General features: G+C 41.6%; 1 protein-coding gene across 9 annotated transcripts in view; it reads right to left on the minus strand.

The window, feature by feature from the left end:
- CASP10 (caspase 10) overlaps positions 1-15,011 on the minus strand; it is a 51,781-nt gene that overhangs the window by 33,426 nt on the left and 3,344 nt on the right. For all 9 annotated transcript variants that reach the window (XR_012517658.1, XR_012517659.1, XM_074399278.1 and 6 more), the window contains exons 2-5: positions 14,665-15,006; positions 12,688-12,781; positions 4,383-4,518; positions 79-188 (exon numbers count right to left, since the gene is read on the minus strand). Coding sequence is in view for 7 of the 9 variants with exons in the window: in XM_074399278.1 (XP_074255379.1) it covers positions 79-188; positions 4,383-4,518; positions 12,688-12,781; positions 14,665-14,999 (675 nt within the window). In the remaining 2 variants the exon portion in view is untranslated. The remainder of the gene's footprint in view (positions 1-78; positions 189-4,382; positions 4,519-12,687; positions 12,782-14,664; positions 15,007-15,011) is intronic.

A 15,011-nucleotide genomic window follows, 5' to 3' on the forward strand; every position in this document is an offset into this window, starting at 1 on the left:
GTCTCTTTTTCTTTTTGGGGTTGGGGTTGGAAGGTGGAGCTGGTTGTTAAACAATGACCAGCACACCACTGAACCTACCGGTAAGGCTTCCAAGAATCTTTTAACTTCTGTTTGGGAAAACAGTTCTTCCTCTCCTTGATACAATGACTCAGCTTCCTTGTCTGCAGGAGATACTACTATCTGGGTAGCTAGAAATAAAATCACAAACAGAAAAACAAAAAATCACCTTCTGATTCATAGCAATCCAAAATAACCAGTCATCAAAAGCAGCCATGTAAAGTAATTATTTTGAAGAGAATTGTAAATTTTTTTTGAGATGGAGTTTTACTCTTGTTGCCCAAGCTGGAGTGCAAGGGAGCGATATTGGTCACTGCAAACTCTACCTCCTAGGTTCACATGATTCTTCTGCCTCAGCCTCCTGAGTAGCTGGGATTACAGGCATGCACCACCACGACCTGCTAATATTTGTATTTTCAGTAAAGACAGGGTTTCACCATGTTTGCCAGGCCGGTCTCAAACTCCTGACTTCCGCTGACCCACCTGCCTTGGCCTTCCAAAGTGCTGGGATTACAGGGGTGAGCCACCATGCCTGGCCTGAGAATTGTAAATTTCTAATTGAATTTGTTTGTGGAAGCCTACATATATACCCAGAAAAAAAGGGTAAATACATAAATTATTTTTATTCTTTGTATTGTTATATTTTCTATTGCTTTTATGTTTTTGTTACTTTTATAATTTTATGAGTGCCTTAAAATTACTATATCCTTTACTAAATAGTATTTTAAAACTTACTGTTGTTTTAAGCTGCTAAAAAAAAAAAAAAAAAAAAGTATGGTGCTTAATGTGCCAGATAATTGCCAAGTAGAGATTTCTAAAGCATTACCTCAAAAAATAATGTCAGAATTCAGGCTGTAATTGTCAGAATTCAGCAAAAAAAGAATGAGAAAAAAAGACAATTTATTTAAAAGTGGCAATTATATAAAAATGTTATATCTATAATATGATTTCTAAGAGACCAATAATAAAAATGGGCTGTATCTGTATTATTAATATATTCATTAAAATGTCAGCTATATTATGTGGGAGGGGAAAGCAAGTTATAGAATATAATTAGCATGGTCTTTGTTAAATATATATGTGTCTCTGTGTGTGTGTAATATCTATGTACACATACAATTGTTTCTAAATAGAAGAAAATCAATAACTACATATTTCAGACAGTGGTTATCTTTGGGAAATGGGTTGGTAATAGAGAAAAAAGAAAAGGAGAAAGAATTTTACCTTCTACATTCTATATTATTTTAATTATTTGAATTTGTATTTGATTTTATTATGTACCTTATTTTAATAATAAATTAAAAATACTACTCTAGGCACAGTGGCTCATGCCTGTAATCCCAGCACATTGGGAGGCCAAGGCAGATGGATCATGAGGTCAGAAGTTTAATACCAGCCTGGCCAAGGTGAAACTCCATTTCTACTAAAAAGGCAAAAATTAGCCATGTGTGGTGGTGTGTACTTGTAATCCCAGCTACTTAGGAGGCTGAGGCAAAAGAATTGCTTGAACCCGGGAGGCAGAGGTGGCAGTGAACCAAGATCACTCCACTGCACTCCAGCCTGGCAACAGAGCGAGATTCTGTCTCAAAATAAATAAATAAATAAATAACTAAAGCAAACACCAAGGCTCAAGAAAACTTAAAAAGTTAGCCAGGTGGTCCTTAAATAAAGCTACCTAGCTTGGACTTCGGATCGCACTTACAGAAAAGTCTAAACTCTGCATTCCTACTCTTTTCAGTCCTTTAGTCTTTCATCTTTATGGCAGAACTAGGCTCAAACTCTTAGGACTAAAGAAAGTAAATATTAAAATACCAATAATGAGTGACACCCAAAAGAGATCACATGCAGGCATGTTGTAGAAGAGAAAAATCAAATTTAGGGCCTGGTGCAGTGGGTATGCCTGTAATCTCAGCATTTTGGGAGGCCAAGTCTGGCTAATCACCTGAGGTCGAGAGTTCAAAATCAGCCTGACCAACATGGAGAAACCTTGTCTCTACTAAAAATACAAAAAATTAGCCAGGCGTAGTGGTGCATGCCTGTAATCCCAGCTACTTGGGAGGCTGAGGCAGGAGAATCACTTGAACCCGGGAGGCAGAGGTTGCAGTGAGTCAAGATTGTGCCATTGCACTCCATCCTGGGCAACAGAGTGAGACTCTGTCTCAAAAAATAAAAATTAAATTTAAAAATAAAGCTCAGTCTTCAACACTCACTGAGGCAAATGTAATCAACTACATAGAAACTAGTGTGTCTTCTTTTTAAATATCCAAAATAATATGACCACTTGCCCTGTATTTACTTTATATGGGATACAACATTACAGGAAAACGACAATTGGTTCAGAAAAAAACCTCAGAGCTAATGTGAAGATTCCAAATATTCTTTCCAAATCAACTTCTGCTTTTTATTTCTCATTTGATAATTGATGACAAAAAGACCTGTTTTATTCTTTATAACTTAAATTATGCATTTATTCATTGTTTTATTGTTTGAGATTTTATCAATTTAACAACAGTATATTTTGCGCCTCAACTCATTCTGTGTTAACCAAATTCTTACAGAGAAGTTTCCTCTTAGCTAGTTTAATTTTTTAACCAAAGAAATTTGCACACTAGAGTCACTCACTGAACTAAATTAAGGGTGTGGCATAAAAGTTTCATGAATATACTCAGGAGTTTTTATGTATAGCTCTTGTTTAACAGTAGAGAAATGGACTCGGAAAAACATAGATATTTAGCGTATTGACACATGGTGAGGCAGCCAGGTTTGACTTCTGTCCTGTATAAAATATCACAGCAGAACTACCTTTATCAGACAGACTTTAAAAAAAAAAAAAAAAAAAAAAAAAAGGCTAGGTGAGTTGGCTTACGCCTGTAATCCCAGCACTTTGGGAGGCCAAGGTGGGCAGATCACGAGGTCAGGAGTTAAAGATCAGCCTGGCTAACATGGTGAAACCCCATCTCTACTAAAAATACAAAAATTAGCCAGGCATGGTGGTGCATGCCTGTAATCCCAGCTACTTAGGAGGCTGAGGCAGGAGCATTGCTTGAACCCGGGAGGTGGAGGTTGCAGTGAGCTGAGATTGCCCCACTACACCCCAGCCTGGGTGACAGAGTGAGACTCTGTCTAAAAAAAAAAAAATAGCCACATGTATTGAACGCTTACTCCATGCCAGACAAGCATTTTACAGAAATTATTTCATTCAATCCTCACAAAAACCTATTATGTAGGTACTATCATTATGCCCACTTTACAGATGGGAAAAGTGAAACAGAAAAGCCAAAAAAATACCACCGCACCACGAGTAAGCGGAGTCCTGGCAACCTAACTCTATAGACTCCACTCTCACCCCGGGCTATCCTGCCTTCTTTTTTATGTCATTTCATTTAAAACAATTTCATACACTCTCATTCCTATATTAGAATCAGAAAAAGACATTTGTCTAAAACTATTTCCCTGCACTGGAATGTAAGTTCCAAGAGGGCAGGAGCTTTGCTCTGTACTTTGCTATATCCCCAGTTTCTTTTTTTTTTGAGACTGAGTCTCAGTTTGTTGCCCAGGCTGGAGTGCAGTGGTGTGATCTCGGCTCACTGCAACCTCTGCCTCGCGGGTTCAAGTAATTCTCTTGCCGCAGCCTCCTGAGTAGCTGGGACTGCAGTCACACACTGCCATAACTGGCTAATTTTTTGTATTTTTTTTAGTAAAGATTGGGTTTCATTGTGTTTCCCAGGCTGGTTTGGAACTCCTGAGCTCAGGCAATCCGCCGTTCTTGACCTCCCAAAGTGCTGGGGTTACAGGCATAAGCCACCGCACTCAGCCATCCTCAACTTCTAAAACAGTGCCTGGTACAAAATATGACCTCAACTAATGAACTCAATATGAACAAGGAGGGAGATTTCTGGCTTTTCTAGCAGAATATTATCAGAATGATGAGTAAATATCACGCACAGGCCTGGTGCGGTAGCCCACACTTGTAATCCCAGAACTTTGAAAGGCTGAGGCGGGTGGCTCACTTGACATCAGCAGTTCAAGACCAGCCTGGCCAACGTGGTGAAACCCTGTCTCTACTAAAAATACAAAAATTAGCCAGGTGTGGTGCCAGGTGATTGTAATCTCAGCTACTCAGGAGGCTGAGGCAGAAGAATCACTTGAACCTGGGAGGCGGAGGTTTCAGTGAGCAGAGATTGCACCACTGCACTCCAGCCTGGGTGGAAGAGTGAGTAAGTGAGTAAGACTCTGTCTCAAAAAAAAAAAAAAAAATCATGCGAGGCCAATTGGGTTAAGAATGTCCATGGTCTTGTGCAAGTTAGCAAGCACAAGCTACTTACCTTTCTCTCTTTTATATTTCTCTATGTTTCTCAAAAGTTTAGGTACAACCGTTTTGCAGAGGTCCTCCAGGTATTTCAGATTATTTTCATCTATTTTATCTTGTTTCTCTAGAAATGCCAGTAAACCTAGAGAGGTCTACAAGAGAATCGATAGAATTACAGTTACTTCCCTACTGATTATCCACTCACTCAAATGTTACCTGCATGGCCACGAGGCACTAGGTTTTGCACTGATAAATAAGATATGACAGCATCTGCCCTCACATGGCTCAGGAGTGTAGAGGAAGAAGCATTACCAAGCAAATATGTATACAATCTATATTAATACCAGATACCAAATATATAGAATTACACAGCAGGAGCCATGCTTGCTGTATATTAACATTACAACAACTGAATGAGTAGATGCTATTATAATCCTCACGTTAAAGATGAAGTAATTGAGGCACAGAGAGGTTCCAGTAACTTGCCCGAAGTCACAAAGCTAATAAACGGCAGAACTGATAAAATCTGATGCCAAAGTCTATCTCATTAACCACTGAACTCTAACTCACTGCTTTAGGTGATACTGATTAGGGAATCAGCAAAAGAGGAACACCAAAGAAATGAGGGGGACATGTTCTGAAAGAATTTTATATTTGGTGTTTTAAAAGAAAAAGAATTCTCTTAAAAAAAAAAAAATCGTAATTTGGGCCAGGTGCAGTGGCTCACACCTGTAATCCCAGCACTTTGGGAGGCCAAGGTGAGCGAATCACGAGATTAGGAATTTGAGACCAGCCTGGCCAACATGGTGTAAACCCCATCTTTATTAAAAATACAGAAATTAGCCAGGCATGGTGGCTGGGCCTGTAGTTTGAGCTACTTGGGAGGCTGAGGAAAGAGAATTGCATCAACCCATGAGGCAGAGGTTGCAGTGAGCAGAGATCGCCTCACTGCACTCCAGCCTGGTAACAGAGCGAGACTCCGTCTCAAAAAAAAAAAAAATCACAATTTGGCAAGTATTTTATTATTTTATTATTTTATTTTATTTGACAGAATCTCAGTCTTTTGCCCAGGCTGGAGTGAAGAAGTGAAATCTCAGCCCACTGCAACCTCCACCTCCAGAGTTCAAGCGATTCTTCTGCCTCAGCCTCCCGAGTAGCTGGGATTATAGGCACGTGCCATTACACCTGGCTAATTTTTGTACTTTTAGCAGAGACGGGTTTTTTGTTTTGTTTTGTTTTGTTTTGTTTTGTTTTTTTTGAGACGGAGTTTCGCTCTTGTTACCCAGGCTGGAGTGCAATGGCGCGATCTCAGCTCACCGCAACCTCCGCCTCCTGGGTTCAGGCAATTCTCCTGCCTCAGCCTCCTGAGTAGCTGGGATTACAGGCACAAGCCACCATGCCCAGCTAATTTTTTGTATTTTTAGTAGAGACGGGGTTTCACCATGTTGACCAGGATGGTCTCGATCTCTCGACCTCATGATCCACCCGCCTCGGCCTCCCAAAGTGCTGGGATTACAGGCTTGAGCCACCCCGCCCGGCTGGGGTTTTGTATTTTTAACAGTAAGTAATAGATTACTTACCCGCTGTTGGAAGAGGGCCTGAACACACCTCAGCCAAAACAGAAAGGTTCTAAATTCATATGATCTCTCTGGGGGAATACAAATAACCTTGCCTTTGTAGAGGATTCTGGGATTTCTCTTTGATAGCTTTCACAGAAACATAACCAGTATAGCTGGCCTACACACATCCTGAGAGATCTAACAACTGTCAGGAAATCCGTTCTCAGCATAGCAATCAGAATAGAATGCTGAGTTTAAAGGAAACCACACCTGAACCTACTAACTCTTTAGCAAAGAAACAGAACAAGAGCTTTCAGACCTTTGCTGCTAGTATTTGCCAGAGTGGTATTCTTAAACTAATGTCCAGGTCCCATTTAAATGTGTGTGTGTGTGATGTACTAAGCATCTAATAAACTTTTAGAAAGTATAATGAATTTCCATAATTACTTCTGGAATCACATCTTAGCTCCTTGTATTCCTCTTGGTAGGATGCTTCAAGACAGGAGTTTCTGGCTGAGCGGGGTGGCTCACACCTGCAATCCCAGCACTTTGGGAGGTCGAGGCGAGTGGATCACCTGAGATCAGGAGTTTGAGACCAGCCTGGCCAACATGGGGAAACCCCCATCTCTACTAAAAACACAAAAATTAGCTGGGTGTGGTGGCAGGCACCTGTAATCCCAGCTACTCGGAGGCTAAGGCTGGAGAATCACTCGAACTCAGGAGGTGGAGATTGCAGTGAGCTGAGATGGCGCCATTACACTCCAAACTGGACAGTAAGAGTGAACTCTGTCTAATAATAATAATAATTCTGTTGCCACAGTTGCCTTCAAGTAAAGTTCTAGAACCTATGCAAACAAAAGAGGAGAAAAAACATTTTCCAGCTTTTCTTATTTGAAAACTAACACTCAGTGTTGAGCATATCAGAGACTGCTTTAACAAATGACCTTTCTCTCATCTCTCACCCCCCACCTCATATTGTTCAGAGAGTTCTTAACATAGGATGGGGTATAAGAAAAAAGTGGTCTCATTTTGTTTATAAACCTAGACACTGGAACCTTTGTGAGTGGATGCCCTGACTTGGGAAATGTTATCAAAACCACCTGGAGAGCTTGTCAAACTGCAGGAATCTCCTCTGACTTTGAGAAATTCTGCATTTAAGGTATAATGCTGCCATTTTAGCAGGAAATTGCTTTGCACCCTGCCAACGTGGGCACTGAAATTTAATGGCAGAAACAGAATATCCTTACGAAGCTTTACATAAAAGTATTCCCTAAAACAAAATCCCGTTTTTAAAAATTCTCCAAGAATTATTAACCTTTAGGTCGTGTACGTGTGTGTGTGTGTGTGTGTGTGTGTGTGTGTACATATATATGTGTATGTGTATATATGTAGTGTATGTTAATATACATAAAAACTCAAAAGCAACGAGCATGCCAGCATCTAATTTGTGGTCTTGAAATGATCTCTCTCATTTAAAAAAACCAGGGCTTTTGGGAGAAATGAGAGATTCTAGAACTGGGCAGAAAATATGCAAGAGGAACCTGAAATATTTTTGCCAGATAGTAAAGAAGCCATCAAAGACTACTAAGGTCATGTCAGAATGACAGGAACCAAACTGAAGATGCATCCCCTGGAAAAAAAAATGGGACAACTGAACTTTTTTTCTTTCTTTCCTTTTTTTTTTTTTTTTTTTCCGGAGACAGGGTCTCACTCTGTTACCCAGGCTGGAGTGCAATAGCACAACCATTGCTCACTGCAGCCTTGACTTCTTCTCTGAGCTCAAGTGATCCTTTCACATCAGCCTCCTGAGAAGCTGGGACTACAGGTGCACGCCATCACGTCCAGCTAATTTCTGTATTTTTTGTAGAGACAGGGTTTTGTCATGTTGCCCAGTCTAGTGTCAAACTCCTGAGGCTCAAGGGACCTGTCTGTCTCAGTCTCCTAAAGTGCTGGGATTACAGGCATGAGCCACCATGCCTTGCCTCAATTCGAACTTCAGTAAGGATAATAATAGCAATAGATTGAAACACCTCATATATGTTTAATCCATGAGTTTAAATTTATATATATTTTGTAGTGGGTCACCTGCAGAGAATGATAAGAAACCAATTAACTTAAAAACTGGATGCCTAGACGGGGCACAGTGGTTCACACCCGTATTCTCAGCACCTTGGGAGGCTGAGGACAAAAGTTTGAGTCCAGCCTGGCCCACATAATGAAACCCCATTTCTACTAAAACTACAAAAATTAGCCAGGCATGGTGGTACATGCTTGTAATCCTAGATATTCAGGAAACAGGAAGGAAAATCACCTGAACCCAGGAGGCAGAGGTTGCAATGAGCCAAGATCACACCACTGCGCTCCAGCCTGGGTGATTGAGTGAGACTCCATCTCATTAAAAAGAAAAAAATGAAAAATGGGTAACTAAAAGAATCAAGGATTTACATATAAGCTGTATCACTGGGTAACCAAATAGTAGATGAGGGGAAAACGAAATGATAGAATTCTAATATCTGGCTGGGTGCAGTGGCTCACGCCTGTAATCTCAGCGCTTTGGGAGGCTGAAACGGGTGGATCACCTGAGGTCAGGAGTTTGAGACGGGCCTGGCCAACAAGGTGAAACCTCATCTCTACTAAAAATACAAAAGGTTAGCTGGACATGGTGACACACACCTGTAATTCCAGCTACTTGGGAGGCTGAGGGAAAAGAATCATTTGAACCCAGGAGGCAGAGGGTGTAGCGAACTAAGATCATGCCATTGCACTCCACCCTGAGTGACAAGAGCAAGACTCTGTTTCAAAAAAAAAAAAAAAAGAATTCTAATATCTCCATTTTTGCAACCCCTAAAAATTCAATATGTAAAACAGTTGCTAATATCAAAGAGAGAGAGAAAATCAGGTACCTCCTGATGAAAAAAAGACTACCTATAACCCTGCTAAACAAATCTGACCTGAATCTGATGAAACCTCTGGATTCAGCTGCCAGTCTGCAGGAAATGCAGAGGACAGAGGAACATGCCGAACTGTACCACAAGCGTGCAGTCAGCAAAACCCAGCCTGGGAGAAACTCCGCAGGCCAACCGCTGAGAGGTTCTTCAACGGATACATTTTAAGAAAAAGAAGGAGATTTGGGGGCAGGGAGGAAATGTAACCTATAGGTTAAAAGACGCTTGAAAGAGAAACTGATGCAGCTTATATGTAAATCCTTGATTCATATAATACAGGCACATGGCTCACTCCTGTAATCCCAGCACTTTGGGAGGCTGAGGTGGACAGATCACCTGAGGTCAGGAGTTTGAGACCAGCTTGGCCAACATGGTGAAACGCTGTCTCTACTAAAAATACAAAAATTAGCCAGTTGTGGTGGTGGGCACCTGTAATCCCAACTAATTGGGAGGCTGAGGCAGGAGAATCACTTGAACCCAGGAAGCGGAAGTTACAGTGACCCAAGATCACACCATCGCAGACCGTCTCAAGAAAAAGAAAGAAAGAGAGAGAGAGGAAGGAAGGAAGGAAGGAAGGAAGGAAGGAAGGAAGGAAGGAACAAAAGTAAATTTGAGGTCTAGGGAAGCCCAGTTAAGTGATAAAACCATAAAGAAACACATCATAATAATGCAGTTCCTTAAAAGCCAGGACAGCAGTCAGTTCTAAGGGCCAAGAAGGGGCCATGACTGGAATTGGGTAAATAGAGAGCTTTCTAAAGTAGCTAATAAAATTCTGTTTCTTTTTTCCTTTTTCTCTTTCTCTTTTTCTTCACTTTTTAAATTACCATCTATTAATTTGTTTTGAAAACACCCAGCATATAAGAACATAGAGAAAATTCAGATGACACATTATACAATGTCATTCTGCATTTTGCTAAAACACAAAATTGAACTTCTTGATCTGGGTGAGGGTTTCAAGGATATTAGTGTTATAATAATACATTAAGCTGTGTATTTATTTTCTGTCATTTTCTGTGCCCGTGTTTTGTTGAGTTTTTGGGGGGGTTTTTGAGACAAAGTTTCACTCTTTTGTGCAGGCTGGAGTATAGTGGTGTGACCATAGCTCAATGAAGCCTCGACCTCCTGGATTCAAGGGATCCTCCCACCTCAGCCTCTAGAGTAGCTGGGACTATAGACGTGCACCACCACACCAGGTCTAATTTTTTTTTTTTTTTTTTTTTTTTTTGTAGAGACAAGGTCTCACTATGTTGCCCAGGCTGGTCTCAAACTCCTGGCCTTAAGCAATCCTCTCACCTTGGTCTTCCAAAGTGCTGGGATTACAGGTGTGAGCCACTGTGCCCAGCCTGTTTTTTTTTTGTTTGTTTGTTTGTTTTTTAATTTTTAACAATAAAAAGATAAACAGAGGCATGCCAATGAAAAAGCACAGAACTTCCAGAGGCCATCTAAGTAGGAAATTAGTAGATTCCGACAAGGGACCACAACTATGAGAACGTTATAAACCCCACTGTGTGTTTTAGTTCATCCTGCCAATCCCCCTAATTATTCATTATAAAATCCCACAAATGGAAAGGATTCAAGCAGCTTTCTGAGAAATAAAGGAGGAGAAAGATCACATCGTCCCTTTCATTCATGTGTTCATTCAGATCACCTAAGCACCATTTTGTAATAGATTCTGAAAGGTCCTGAAGTTTAACAATGGGTAAGACTCAGTTCCCACTCCCAAGGACCCCCACAGCCAATCTTTGGAGAAAGGAACCCCAAGAGGTAGAGCAGTGGTGACCAATCAGAAGAATACAAGAGGCTAAAATCCCTGGGAGCTCTAAAAAAGAGGGAAAAATGACTCAAAGGTTTTACCTCAGACACTATTAACTTCCCCAGACCTACAGGCCTGACACCAGGAAACATATTTAATAAATTACTAATAGTTTCCATTGTATCTACTACATATAAAACAGCTTCCCATTCCACCGTGATTTTAGTTCAAGCTATTTGTCAATAATGTCAGTTGATCTGGGAACACTATACATGCAGGCTTTTGATGTTTTCATTCAGAAGTTGAAAGGTGACCAGGCGTGGTGGCTCACACCTATAATCCCAGCACTTTGGGAGGCCCACGTGGGCAGATCACTTGAGGTCAGGAGTTCGAGACCAGCTTGGCCAACATGGTGAAACCCTATCTCTACTAAAAACACAAAAATTAGCCAGCCATGGCGGCATGCACCTGTAATCCCAGCTACTTGGGAGGCTGAGGCTGGAGCATCCCTTGAACCTGGGAGGCAGAGGTTGCAGTGAGTCGAGATCATGCCATTGCATTCCAGCCTGGGCAACAGAGTGAGACTCTTGTCTCAAAAAAAAAAAAAAAATTAAAATTAAAAAAATTTTTACAAAAAGAAGTTTGATGGTGGGTTTATGGCTGTTTACTTTATTATTACGTTTCCTTTTTTTTGGAGACAGGGTCTTGCCCTATCACCCAGGCTGGAGTGCAGTGGTGCAATCACAGCTCACTGCAGCCTCAACCTTGCGGGCTCAAGCAAGTCTCCCACCTCAGCCTCCTGAGTAGCTGGGACCACAGATACACATTACTAAGCCCAGCTTATTTTTGTATTACATTTCATAACTTCCATACATGTTATATGTATTCTTTTGAATTTTAAAACATTCGTCAACCTAAAATCTAACAAAAATAGCAGTTGAATAACAAGATAATGCTGTAGGATAAAATTTGAAAATTGCCCCCTTCCCAAATTAACTAACTCGCTCGTCACAAGTTGTTACTAAAGTCAAAAGAAAAAACATATATAAAGTTTCAAGGCCCAGAAAAGCTACCTCTCTGCCCTTAAATGTGACCAATATAGCAATATTAGCAGATAGCAGTTATATTAATATTAAAAACATTACAATTGACTCAAAGCACCTGTACAGCCCTTTACAAAGCACATCCTTGACCATTTGTCTCATTTGATTTTCACAGAAATTCTACATGAGAGAAACTGCAGAATCCACTAAAAGAGACACTCGGGTTCCCTTCAAAACCTGATCTAAAGTAAACGGATGAAGAAATAATTTCCACTCTGCCAGTGTTTACCACTTCTGCATTCCCTCATGTGTAAAAACCTTTTTACATCATAAAACACGGTGGATGGGCCAGACAGTGGCTCATGCCTGGTAGTAATTCCAGTACTTTGGGAGGCTGAGGCGGGCAGATCACAAGGTCAGGAGTTTGAAACCAGCCTGGCCAACATGGTGAAATCTCATCTCTACCAAAAATTCAAAAATTAGCTGGGCATGGTGGTGCGTGCCTGTAATCCCAACTACTGGGGAGGCTGAGGCAGGAGAATAGCTTGAACTCAGGGGGTGGAGGTTGCAGTGAGCCAAGATTGTGCCTCTGCACTCCAGCCTGGGCAACAGAGCAAGACTCTGCCTCAAAACAAACAAAAAGAAACCCACAGCGGATGCCAACAGAAGTGAGCATTTACCATATGCTATGCCAAATATAGGCCTCATGCTAATGCTTCATGCACATTGTTTCAGCTAATTCGCCTAACAGACCTAGAAGGAAGTCATATGATTGCCCACAATTTTACATCTAAGAAAACAGAGACTCAGAAAAGTTCAGTCATTGGCCGCACAACATGGGTTTAGAGGCAAAATCAGGGCCAGAATCTAGGCTCACCTAACACCAAAGTCAGTGTTCCTAACCGTTGTATGATATTGTCTCCCATAAAAAATAAATCTCCCTAAAAACCTTCTCCAGCATCTTCCTCATCATTGATTGAGACAGTGCTCACAGAGACCCCATTCTATATGATCCACTCACCATTTCAGTTTTGGGAAGCGAGTCTCCGAGAAGGAAGATCATGTCCTTTAATTTCTCTTTGTCAATGTCTGCTGACAGTTCGTAGAGCAGGTTTCTAAGACACACAATCAAAATGACAAATAAAGCCTTACACTTGCAGAGGACACCATAATCAATCAAGTGCTTTCATAATGTTTTCTGTCATTTGAATGATCAACTCAGTGTGTAGACAATTATTAATCCCATTTAGAGATTCAAAAAATGAAAACTTTCAGTTTCTAAGTGATTTGTTTAAATGAAGATAACACAGTAAGTAGTAGAGGCAGGCCTTCTGATTTCAAGTCTAGTGCTGTTTTTCACCACACTAAGAAGGCATATTTTTTTAAAAGGCATAAAACACAATTCTGACATGCCCTTCCTTCTCCTTATTCCAACTAGAAATTCAGACTTACTTTACACACACTTGGTAGAGGACCCCAAGCCAGCCAAGGTACAGTTGGTTGTATATTGAAAAGGGAAGAAAACTATCCCAGCTTCGAGAGAGTTATATAATCCACAACCAGAAAAAGTGAGTATTTCGTCCACATACTAACACCCCTATGTGTCAGAGATGGTCCTTCAGATGTCTAGTGAGCAGAATGGAAAGACGGATTTCTGGAATTCATTATTCCTTTCACTGACTCAAGGGCAGCTCAGGTTCTGGGAGCCAGCTCCACTGCTAAGGCTCAATGTATTCTAATCTCCTAGACTGTAAAACACCCTCCAAGGCGCTTCTTAGTGAGGTTCTCTGATCTGGACACTATGTCATTGAACAATTTTAAACACTGTCATCGGCCAGGCACAGTGGCTCACGCCTGTAATCCCAGCACTTTGGGAGGCCAAGGTGCCTAGATCACTTGAGGCCAGGAGTTCCAGACCAGCCTGCCCAACATGTTGGAAACCCTTTTCTACTAAAAATATAAAAATTAGCCGGGTGTGGTGGTGGGTGCCTATAGTCCCAGCTACTCAGGAGGCTGAGGCAGGAGAATCGCTTGAACCCAGGAAGCTAAGTTTGCAGTGAGCTGAGATCATGCCACTTCACTTCATCCTGGGTGACAAAGCAAGACTCTGTCTCATAATAAAAATAAAACGCTGTCATCCGTGATAAGACCGATGCCTAAATTTTACCTCTTTGGGCAACATGACTATTTTTACTTCTCTGGATTTCCACCCAAAAATATATAAGTATCTATCACTAGACATGGCATAAATGACATCCCTCCCTACTCCAGAAACACATCTCTTTTTTTTATCTTACTTACTTCACTCCAAATATGACTTACTCTATTCTCAAGACCCTGGGAAACAGGTAGACAGACCAGAGGATCCCAGGAGGGAGAAGATCTACACGTGTGGTGGCTGGTAACCAGGGAAGATGCACGCTTGGCCACGCTGAGGTGGACCTCACTGCTGGTGAGGAGCAAAGCAAAGGGAAGCCACCTCCAGGCCCAGAGCTTGGTCTTGAAGCTTTGCTGACCTCCCACCTCTCATCTCATTAGCATCAGAGGCTGAGAGGGAGGTTTAGAGCCTCCTGGTTTATCATCCAAAAAGGTAGATAACCAAAAGATTTTTTTTTTTTTTTTGAGACAGTCTCGCACGGTTGCCAGGCTGGAGTGCAGTGGCGCAATCTCGGCTCACTGCAACCTCGCCTCCTGGAGGATCAAGTGATTCTTCTGCCTCAGCCTCCCAAGTAGCTGGGACTACAGGCACATGCCACCACACCCAGCTAAGTTTCATATTTTTAGTAAAGGCAGGGTTTCACCATATTAGCCAGGATTGTCTTGATCTATTGACCTCGTGATCCGCCCACCTCAGCCTCCCAAAGTGTTGGGATTACAGGCGTGAGCCACCTCACCCGGCCACCAAAAGATCTTAACTGCAGCTTCCTTTCAAAGCCCAATGGCCAGAATGAACACTAGATGGGAGATCCTCCCATCTTCTCAACAGACGCGTCCTCACCTGAACAGAGAGACCCTTCTTTGGGTGGGCAGCAAATGCTCCACTTTCTCTTTGGTGTAGTTGAGATACTGCAGCAGCTTCTTCTGCCCTATGATATAGAGGAGTTCCGCCAGGAAGAAGGGGTCGTTCTCACTCAGCAGATCCTCTGCCAAGAGATGTTCAAAAACATCGGAGGCTGAGCTGGACTTCTCCAGGTTCTTGTTGGGGACCAAGCCTATGCAGAGAAACTTGAGGTGCTCCACATCTTCGACTCCCAGGTTTGAACAAATAATCAGAAGCTTCTCACGAAAGGTCCCTTTACAGTTTTTATCTGAATGTGGACCTTGAGAGCTCATGGCCAGCCTGAA

Source organism: Saimiri boliviensis, chromosome 5 (assembly GCF_048565385.1).
Source record: "Saimiri boliviensis isolate mSaiBol1 chromosome 5, mSaiBol1.pri, whole genome shotgun sequence".
NCBI classification, from domain to species: Eukaryota; Metazoa; Chordata; class Mammalia; order Primates; family Cebidae; genus Saimiri; species Saimiri boliviensis.